At 40.9% G+C, this 11,588-nt stretch overlaps 1 protein-coding gene across 1 annotated transcript; it reads right to left on the minus strand.

Annotated features, from left to right (window-relative positions):
- Window positions 1-456: 456 nt before the first annotated feature.
- LOC140587733 (uncharacterized) lies at window positions 457-11,095 on the minus strand. The gene is made up of 5 exons (XM_072709261.1): window positions 11,078-11,095; window positions 10,595-10,628; window positions 10,407-10,450; window positions 841-8,877; window positions 457-498 (listed from the first exon to the last, which is right to left on the minus strand). Exons 4-5 carry the CDS (start codon window positions 8,875-8,877, stop codon window positions 457-459), a joined length of 8,079 nt encoding a protein of 2,692 aa, XP_072565362.1. The 5' UTR covers window positions 10,407-10,450; window positions 10,595-10,628; window positions 11,078-11,095.
- Between the last annotated feature and the right edge of the window lie 493 nt (window positions 11,096-11,588).

Below are 11,588 nucleotides of genomic sequence, written 5' to 3' on the forward strand. Positions count from 1 at the left end.
GGTGCCCCATCCTAGCCGCCTTATGCCTAGCTCTAGTGACCCTCCCGTAACCTTAGTCCTATGCCTAATGGTAACCCAATCAGCCCACCTCAGACTACTCCCCAGCAACAGGCTGCCATGTCCAGCCTTAGTCACCCCTGCCTCAGCCCTAGTGCCAGCTCACTGAAGCTCAGCCACAGCCCCCTAAAGCATGGTGCCAGACTGCAGGCCCAGCAGCAGTCACCTCAAGGTTGACCCCAACCCCCAAAGCCCAACATCAGCCTCAGGCTAAATGCCAAGCCCTGAAACACCAGTTCCACTGCTAAACTCTGAGGCCCAGTTGCAGCCTTCTGAAGGCCAGCCCCAGTCCTAGCCCCCCACAGCCTACTGGCAACCCCAGTGGTAGCTACTGATGGCTAGCCCCAGGCCTAACCCCTAAAGCTTGGCACCAGGACAAACCTCCCTGCCAACCCCCCCTTAGGACAGCCACAGCCCCAGTCGCAGTGCCAGCCTCCCTCCCTGCAGCACAAAATTTATGTTTCTTACTGATAATATCTTTCATACAGTTTCTTATAGATAATGTAGCACTACACATTTATGATGGCTGAAATACGTCGGCATTGCTGAAACAAAAATTCTGTTAGTCAAAATGTCTTTCACATACACATGATCAATCAAAGTGCCTTTCCCAGTGGTTGCTTCTTTCACAAGTTGAGCATACCCATGTTCTTCCATAAAATTAGCAATTGTACTTACTGCCAAATGATTTACTGCATGACAATTTTTTTTGTTTTTTTATACAGTTTCTTATAGATAATGTAGCACTACACATTCATGATGGCTGAAATACGTCGGCATTACTGAAACAGAGATGCTGTTAGTCACAATGTCTTTCACATACACATGATCAATCAAAGTGCCTTTCCCAGTGGTTGCTTCTTTGACAAGTTGAGCATACCCATGTTCTTCCATAAAATTAGCAATTGTACTTACATGCAAAAGATTTTCATTGAAGTCGCCCATGATGATTTTCCCACCTTCCACACTGTCCAACCGAGTGATCAACTGCATCAGGTTCTTCTGAAAGATTGTCAGATTATACGAGGGTGGTCTGTATAGTACGAAGACTGTTGTTCTTAGTAGGCCCACACTGAACTGCACACACTCAATGTTGACACACTGCACATCAGTCACAGTACAGTTGGTATGTTCTTTATAATACAAACCCACACCACCATGTTGTTGCTTCTTCAGTTCTGCAAAGATAGCATCACTACCATCATATGCCTGATGTCTGGGCTTCCCATGGTATGAAAATCCAGGCAGCTGTACATCTTCTGTGTCTTCCTCCAAATTTAACCATGTCTCTGTCAAGCAGATGATATCAGCTTCCATATACCTTCTGTCTTGCTTTAGGTCATCCAGGTGACATGTAAGTCCTTCAACATTATGTAGGAGAATTTTGCATGATGATGGCACTTCCATGACAGGCTCAATAAACACAGGCATGCTTTGCATTGCAGTCTCAATGTCTTGTTTTGCATATATAGCAGTCTCCTTAAAGTCTTCTATTATGAGGCCTTCCAGAGAAGTCACACGGCTTAATGCTACATACGCTTGTCCAGCTGCAAATATCTTCTTTAGTGATACAACAGCCTTATCCACTGTCAGACCTTGTACTTTGTGTACTGTACAAGCCCAAGCTAATTTCAACGGAAACTGCCGTCGTGTTCCACCACTGTTTGTCACTCTCTCCTCCTCTGGTTTGATTCGTGTAGCTTTGTCCAACCCTGCTTTTAGGCATGGCTTCTTTCCTCTGAGCAACTTTCCAGCTGCTTCGTTATCAAACGTGATGTATATCTCTGATGGAAAATCCTCATCAGTATCAAAGCAGATGTCACTGACTGTACCAAATGCACCATTTACCAGGCCGTCTGAAACATCAATGTTTTTCAGCAGCATTACTCGTGCATTGACACCTACATGTAGTGATTCTAGGAGACATGTCTTCTGAACATTGGCATGATGTCCATGTTTCCTTTCCAGTCTGCCAGTTGCAGCAACCCTTTCAAAATCCTGAGCATGAATGATGACATGGTCTGAGCAGATCTTCTGCAGCATATGGTAGTTATGCTGATCAACTTCATCATTGGTTGCATAAATATGAAGAGCAGTACTGTCTTGTCCTTCGCCTGTCACACATTGTTTCAGCATAGCGATGTCTTCCGCCAGCATTGCATCACCCCTTTTGCGTTTTCTTAGTCGATTCAGCAACTGTGCAAACTCCATATCTTTCTGTCTCATAATTTCAGTGAGCTCCACCATAGCAAAATGATTCTGCCATAGATTCACACCTTTACCCTCAGTATACAAAGCTTTCCCTTTCACAGGACAAAGTTGGTAGAAATCTCCAACAGCAATGATTGAAACATTTCCAAAAGCAGAATAATCTCCAATTTGTTTGATTTGTCTTAATCTGCCATGAATATACGCAAGCAGCTTGTGATCAACCATTGAAATTTCATCGATAATCAATATCTGCAGGTTTCCCAGTTCAGCTCTCAATGAATTTAGTTTTTCATCTCCAAGTGGTTCATATGGCAACTTTACATCTGTTGCAATATGGAAACAAGTGTGTATCGTTGCAGCTTTTATGTTGTAAGCACTAACTCCAGTTGGAGCAGTCAGTAACACATGTGTCTCATCTGGATTATGTGACAACTGACGCAAGATACGAGCTGCCTCATAATGTATTGCTTTGATCAAGACTGACTTGCCCACACCTCCAGGTCCAGATATGAATACATGAAATGGTTCTGGGTTTTCACCACGTGCCTTCTGTAAACACCAGTTTCGTATTTTGTAAAAGATGCCAGATTGCTTGTTATTCAGTGAGCGAAGCAAAGCCAACGCTTCCTGCTTGGACATACCACAAGGATTGTCATGCAACATATAGTGACTCAGTCTTGGTAACAAATCTGGTATCTCATCACATTGTTCTCTCATTTCTGGTGTAATGTTGGATTTGCTGGCAAGACACTCTAACCGTTCACGTTCAGTCTCTGGACAAATCTCTGCCCAAGCATCTTCCATTGCACCATGCAGCTGTAGGTCTTCCTGAGCTTTGTCTATTGCACTTGATTCTTTTTCAAAACTTGACATGTTTGACTGCACAACCAGTTTCACTGAATGCAATTCATCAAGAAACTTGACACAACCAGTCTCATAGAATTCCTGGTAACTGCCAAAAGTAGAAGGTTTTAACTGTGCATCGAAATAATGTGGCAGAAAAAGTTGCAAAATGCTGTGGTAATATTTTTCTGGGTCCTTTGTGGGTGAAAAGCGAGCATACCGAACAACAGCTGCATCTGTGCGTGTCCTTTTCTTCACAAATCCTAATTTTCTGTCCAACTGCACACTTCCAGGGCATGAGCTCTGAGACTTACATAGTATTCTGTACTCAGATGCAAATCTCGCCAGGCACATTCCTGCAAACACTTCTGTTTCTGGTCTGGCTTTATATCTATCAGTGATACTGTTCATCCAAATTCCTTGTTCATCCTCATTCTCACACTCAGCTTTCTTCCGTATGACGTTCAATGGAAGGCTCATTTTCACCACATTTTCTCCAGTTGGGATAAACTGCACCTTCCGTGATCCCTCTTTCAACCTCATGTTAGTCAGACGATAAACACTTTCTTGAGCTGAAACTTCACGATTGTGCAGGAAAACACTGCCAAGTTGCCGAAGAGCTTCTTTTGCATCAAGGTTACCTTGCTGGGTGGCCTCTTTCTGAGCATTTGCCAGTAGCAGTCCCATCTCTCTCTCAGCTTTGGAAATGTAGGAAATGATGTACACAATACATGAATATGCATCAACCACAAACTGAATGTCCATGTTTGCATTCCAACAGCGTAAAAGGTGTCTGTTATATTGGTTCACCCACACTTCACATGGTCTCCTCTTAAGAACAATGGTAGTTTTTTTTGTGATTCTTGAGTACGCAGCTTCAAATATTTCCTGACTGATACCAATTGTACTAAATAAGGAATCAACAGAGTCATAGTTGGCCTCAGGGTTTAGTACAGCATCCTTCACTTTTTTCATGATAGCGTCTGCTACTTCTTTTTTCAGGGGCTGTCCGTCTGTCTCACCATCTCCAACTTTGCATGATGACAGAAATGTTCTGTTGCTTGGAGGACGTGGGAAATTGAATCTACAAGTTTTCCCTTTTTTCTTGCATGTTTTTGAGTGCCTCTTACTATGTTGCTGTACACTACATACAATTTCATGCATTTCATCGTTACCCTCTGGCATTTCACATGTCACATAGTGATCAATGAAAGCTGATACTTCATCTTCATCATCTTTGCCAACCTTAGGTGCGTCTTCCACCCAAAACAAACAGTGAGTGTGAGGTGATCCCCGTTGCTGAAATTCTATTCTGTAGAAATAATCAACTATTTTGCCAATGGGTTGTGCTTCTGACATGATGACATCTTTCAGGAAGCAGTGGAATCGATAGTCAAACATTCTGGCAGCTGTCACAGGATTGTTTTTCAACAGTGCACACCTTTCTGACCAGTCGAGCTCAGCACTTGATGCATCTATGCCATCTTGTTTGAAGATTGCTGTCATCAGTTCTGTCCAGCGTAAATCAGCAGAAGAAAAGGAGCAAAACCATGTGGGAATACCAAGCTGTCTTACCATTGCAAACAAATCTTTCTGAACACTTTGCCAAAAAACAGGGGTGCCTCTGATTGGTCTTAGAAATTTATAACCTTCATCAAAATTGAACATCTTTTGTAGAGCCTCCTTATTTGTCAAAGTTTCTGATGTGACAGGACACTTATCCCGTGCATCATAGCCTTTTCTCACAGCAATTGACACATTTGACACAACCTGCTGAAGCTCAGACAAATACTGCCCATAAAATATATAGTCTAAGTTTTTTCCAAAACGTCCATCTGCATTAAGAATTCTTGTATTTAAATACCTACACAGTGTCAGTTTTTCCTTCTTTCTGTCATGAAAAGTACCTGTTCCTTTTGGGAAAAGGACTGGAAAACATTTAGCTTCATTTGACTCATCAGTTAGAAGCCTCACTGGATTGTTTCCTTCTGCAGGTGCCATCGACATGATTCCATCAAAGTGCTGATCCAAGATCTCTTGTGCTATGTCTACAGGTTGAAGACACGTATCCATATACATGCCATGTTGTTGTCTATCATGCAAAGTTTCATCCATTTCCTCATCATCTATGTTATTTTCATTATGCTCTTCATCTGCATGTGTGTCACTTACATAACCAGGTACTTCTTTAGTTTTCTGCAGGGGATTAATCCAGTCATTGTTGAACTCCACATTGCTGTAAAATTTGTTATTCTCTGTAAGATACACCAAAGCCTTCTTTATTTTTTCTGGATGCACAAATTCATATTTGTAATGCCCTTTGTAAGTTAACTTCCTCTTCAACTTTACACGAATCATAAGGTCATCATTGTCAACTCTCGGTAAAACTTCAGCTACATTTGGAACACTAGATGGGACACAAGTCACAGGACCATGAACACCATTTTGTCCACCTTTTGGCAAAGACACAATTCTCATAAAAGGAATATGCATAGAAATCAGATGCTGTTCCAGTGAATTTAGATGCTGTAACTCTACAGGGACAGGGTCTAAAGCTAGATTGTTTGCAACACTCTCTGCTGGAAGTTTCCCATCAAGAATCTTTCTGTGACACGTGTGGCAGATCCACAAGGAACCTCTAGAGCCAATAACACTGCTACAATCATCAGAACACATATCTATACATTTATGCAAGTATGTCTCAGTTATACACTGTGAAGCCACCAACGCAACTGCCTGTGATTTTCTGAAGTACTGATCTTTCTTGCACATCACAACTTGGTGTTTAAATAGCATTCGATGACACACTGAACAAATGTATTCTGGGCCTTTACTTATTTTCTGTCTAAACTGTTCAATCACATAGTTAATGTCTTTTCTGTTATCCTTCTCTTTAGTCCGTTTTTCAATATTTCTGCTTTTTACTGCAGTGGCATAACAGCTGTCTGTTTTGTATCTATTACTGCAACTTTGCTTCTGAGCTGATTGGTACACTGGATTAGAATGGTAGGCTTCAAATTTCTGTTTCTTCACAGCTTCTCTGTAACTCTCATTTGTGGCATACTTACTACCCAAAAAGTCTTTCACACGTTGCCTGTGTTCAATGTTAGTGGCATACTTCTGCACACTTGACTGCTTCACACGTTGCCTGTGTTCAATGTCAGTGGCATACTTCTGCACACTTGACTGCTTCACACATTGCCTGTGTTCAATGTCAGTGGCGTACTTCTCAACACTTGACTGCTTCACACATTGCCTATGTTGAATGTCCGTGGCATATTTCTTCACACTTGACTGCTTCACACATTGCCTGTGTTCTATGTCTGTGGCATACTTCTGCACACTTGACTGCTTCACATGTTGCCTATGTTCAATGTCCATAGCATATTTCTTGACACTTAACTGCTTCACATGTTGTCTATGTTCAGTGTCTGTGACGTACTTACTTACACTTGACTGTTGTACACATTCGCGGTACTCCATATCTGTAGCATACTTACTGATACCTGATTGTTTAACACGGTCTCGGTAGTCATCATCATCATGATAGCGCTTCATCTTTCTGGCAAGTTGTTGCTCCCTGTACACGTCACTTACATCATACCGTCTTTTTTCTATTTCCAGTTTCCGACGACTTGATGCCATTTCAGATGGTGTGTTAATTTCAGAGCATCGTGTGGCACAACATTCAGTATCACGCCCTTTCACACAAGTCACAACCTCATAATGTGACTCATAACAATGTTTCAGGTACATACCTCTCGGATCAGAACCAATACATGTGGAGTACTTTAACCATTTGTTATCGGAGTATGTGAAAATATGCACACCAAGCAGATCAGCGGCAGCTTGAATCTCTACCTCAGAAGCCCAAGTACCAACATATTTCATTCGGGATGCATCCACATACTCACTGGCAGAAGAGTAACCATCTCTAAGACAAGCAATATACTTAGATTCATTTCTTAGTATGTGAGCAACAATAGCACGTCTAATTTTCCTGTGTTCCTTCTCATTTCCAGTAATAGCAAAAGCCAGACATCTGAAAAAGCAGTTACCATCACCAGTAATAGGCACCGTTTTGCAAGGATCACCCATTGGAAACTCTGCAGCAATGTTTATATGACCATGATCAATGTACACCACACCAAGCTTACAGGAAAGGCTTCTTTGCTGCTGTGTTGTCAAAGGACTGAAGAAAAACTGCTCACCGCACAGCTCACTGATAAAAACTATATCACCTTCATTGCTCACATGGACATCAAGCTCATGTTCTGTATCATCTGTCACATTTGGCCTTACCACACCATATTGGGTCTCTGACATGCTGGTAGACTGGTTGAGACTGGTGACTGAGGAGTTACCATCTGGATGGTCTGACATGCTGGTAGGCTGGTTGAGACTGGTGACTGAGTAGTTACCATCTGGATGCTGCTGCAGAATGCTTCGACTGGTCACACTCACAGCTGTAATCTCAAACTGTTCCCCTGTTGCATCTAAAGACAGTCCTAGGGTATTCACATGGTCTAGCAAAGAATCTATGTTAGAGTGGTACACCAATATACTTCTGCCTGATGCGTCACTTGCTCCATCTCCTCGTCGGGAATGGGAGTCGATCACCACATACCATGACTCTTGCTTAATGATGGCACATGTATTTACTTTAAGAGTAAAAAGACACGCATCATACAGTGAGAATACTCTTCTTACCGCTTGATCAGCTGACATGAGAATGTTGCACATATCTCCATATTCACTCACACCAAACAAGCCAACAAACATGTCATCATGGTAGTTTATTTCAAATTTATCACCATTTAATGTGTACTCAGTTGGTAGATCTCTCACAAACAGATACCTAGAAGCATCTTGAATTCCCCCAGCATCTCTGATGGTAGTGTAGAGGTCATCTCCGTTCAGCAGTACTTGATCAATGTCTGTGACTGACCAGCTGAAAACGTTCTTTATCTTACACATTAGTATGGCAATCAAACTATTAGCAACACATTGCTTGTTACTGTTAACGCCAAATCGTGGGTGTCCTTGATGGAAGGAGCCTCTCACAATACGTGCCTGAGGAAAATGAGGAGATGCACAGATAGTTACACAGTTCATATGCTGCTGTTGAGCCAGGGTACTTTTTTGTTCAGACATTAGCAAGGGTTTTGCCAAGGGTTTTGCCAAGGGTTTTGCCAAGGGTTTTGCCAGACTTGTTGCCAGACTTGTTGCCAGACTTGTTGGAAAATGAGTTGGAAAATGAGTTGGAAAAGGAGTTGGCAAGGAATTAGATGGTTGCATGGATGGTAATATAGATGGTCGTATAGATGGTAATATAGCTGCAGCCTTTCTTTTTTGAGGCGGCTGCAAAACCTCGTCATCAGTCAAAGCCTTGTCTTTATAAAGAGAAGGTATAAACAAATTGTCATCAGTCCTACAAATGGCACCCAGGGTGGGAACCTGGTGGTCATGGCTCGTCGGACAAGTCACAGTCAGGATCTTTTTGGTATTCCAGTAGGGGGGAAAAGAAATAACCCCGTCAGTCATAGCCATGACAGAGTCAGGCCGCAGCTGTGCGGCCTGCTCAGGTTGTTGGTCGTGGCTCGTCGGGAAAGTCACAGTCGTGATCTTTTTGGTATTCCGGTAGGGGGGAAAAGACATAACCCCGTCATCAGTCATAGCCACATCAAAACTATCAGCAGCTCGCCGCCGGTCCATCAGCCTCTTCTTCGCTGCTGCTGAACGCTTGGACGCCTTGGTGCGAGGCATCTGCAAATGAACATGGGGGGGGACACAACACAAGGCACACCTGCTTACCACCTTACTTTGCACTGACATCTCAATTATACGTCCTAATAGCTAGGGATGTACACTTGTAATTTAAAATCACAGGTTCAAATCCCCAACAAGCAAGGTACCACTGAGTTACCCTCAGCAAAGTACCACCTCAAACAACTGCTCGAATGATGCATCTGTCAAGTTGTTCCTCCTTGGATAGAACTTCATAGCGTCTTCTCTTCTGCCAGTTTCAAACAGTGTTCCATACGGGTTACATGTAGAAGACATTTTATGGTTGTGCAGTGTGTGTGGTGACTCAGTAATTATCAGTTATCACAAAACTAATTTTGATTGATATGTATTAAAACAATTACAATGCTGTTCTTCTGTGAGAACGACATACACTAACACAACTCAGCTACTTAGAATCAGTGATGCAGCTAAATTAATATTGAAGTGTATGGACAGTGAACCACAATTTACACACTAAACATTTTATGAACTGCTTTAACGATGCATCTGTCAAGTTGTTCCTCCTTGGATGGAACTTCATAGCGTCTTCTCTTCTGCCAGTTCCCAACAGTGTTCCATATGGGTTACATGTAGAAGACATTTTATGGTTGTGCAGTGTGTGGTGACTCAGTAATTATCAGTTATCACAAAACTAAGTATAATTGATATGCATTACTTAAAGCAATTACAATGCTGTTTTTCTGTGAGAACTATGTACACTGACACATCTCAGCTACTTAGAAACAGTGATGCAGCTAAATCAATATTGAAGTGTCTGGACAGTAAACCACAATTTACACACTAAACATTTTATGAAGCATTACAATCCTTATGCTACAAACAATCTCTCACATGACTTTCATTGTTAAAATAACACACTTACCTGTGAAGTCACACTGCAAAACAATATTACACAAGCTTCACCTCAACACTAACTGATGGGTTTCTCACATGTATTTCAATTTTTCCTGTCACTACAATGCAATTTATTACAAATGCTACAAATTACTAATCTCACAGACACAAATATACCTTAAAATCAATATCATGGCCATTTACCATATTGGGGAAAAAGCACCTCTGCCACTACATATTCAATGTGCTGTTGCATAAACAACTCTGTTAATTTTAATGTTTTAAATTAAATTTAAGGAAGCACTTTTTTTTTACACAGCATGTACCTACAGTACAGAAAAGTCTTCGTACTAGTGTAGCACAAACTAAAACCGTAGGTTCCTTTAAATCAGACCTAGATAAGATTAACAACTATAACATATTAAGCAATAACAATTACCTATAAAATACTATGCTTCTCTTCCTATAGCAAATGCATTTACAGCATACTGCTGAAATATGGAATAGTCTTCCAGGTAGTAAATTGTAACCCAAAACCCTGGGTTACCTTGAATTAGATAGATAAGATTTTAACAACTAACATATTAAGCTTCTATTTCTATAGCAAACTGATGTAGTGGCAATGCTAACTTCTCCAAGTGCACAAAGCATACCGTTTATCACTTTCTCCTTGGAAATGTCTTTCTCCAGCAGAAATCTGTAGAGAAAAGTGACAGACGACTTTCATAGCATCAACATTTCTCAATAGTCAGTCTTTATTGAAAACACCATGTACACTTGAAACCTTCTCCACGGTCATTCTCAAACAACTGGTGGTAGACAGCAGCTTCAAAATATTCACCTTTGATCCCTCTGTCATCAGACCTCTTGAAAGTCTATAAAGACAAGATGTATACACGTCAGTTAAGTCATACATTTCATTAGTATACGAAACATGGATACCAAACATTTTTTTACTGTAGCATTCCAAGCAGTCCTTTAACATTAAGTTTCTTTCATAACGGCTTACATTACTAGTAAAATACATATTACATTTTTACTGTGAAATATACACAGTAAATTCACATCGACTGAGAGGAATGACAAAACTGCACCCTACAAACATCGCTGCGATGTAATGCAGCCTCACATACATTTGTTTCACACCGGTCTGTATCTGTTTTCGTACTGTTACAGTTCCTAAACACGCAGGCATGGCTCCTTGCCGGTTAATTCTGTCGGTATTTACCGTGAACTGCTGCAGTAGTAACTAAGCAGTCATTGCCTTACTTTACAAGTCTACAACTACGACGTAAACACTTGGGAAGTTTATCATTCAACTTACGGTAAAACCGTAATGTACTGCTGCCGAATCCTTATCGGATGAATTGCAAAATATGTTACTTTAAAATATATGGGTACATAGATGGGGATAGAGTGAAGCGCATTCAGACAATTTAATGTTGTGAACTAAATAAAAGTATATTTTATTGTAAATTGATTACCGGATAGTGGTCCCATTCAAGATTTCAATATTAAGATTCTTTGTCACATACATAGATATAACAAGTACAACATGCAGTGAAATGAACCCTGACCGATCTAAAGACTGCAAAAAGAGAAAGAGAAAAAAAATACAAAATACATTTGTATTCCGTACATGTGCGCATGCTCAGCAAAAACAAGACATCTAAAATGGCCGACACGGAAACAGCTTTGCGGCGCATTTAATATATATAATTTATTAAATAAATTATATATGCTTTAAAAAACCTTGACACAAAATAAACCACCCACAGTGAGAAAACAGCAAAGCGTCAAGCGAATAAAAACATAGCATTACATATATGTAATCA

Source organism: Paramormyrops kingsleyae, chromosome 2, assembly GCF_048594095.1.
Source record: "Paramormyrops kingsleyae isolate MSU_618 chromosome 2, PKINGS_0.4, whole genome shotgun sequence".
NCBI lineage: Eukaryota > Metazoa > Chordata > Actinopteri > Osteoglossiformes > Mormyridae > Paramormyrops > Paramormyrops kingsleyae.

Coding starts and splice junctions, on each gene's coding strand:
- LOC140587733 (XM_072709261.1), bottom strand. CDS start 8,877: ATGCCTCGCACCAAGGCGTCCAAGCGTTCAGCAGCAGCGAAGAAGAGG. Junction 499..840: donor CTAACAGCATCTCTGTTTCA/GTAATGCCGACG, acceptor TTTGTGCTGCAG/GGAGGGAGGCTGGCACTGCG.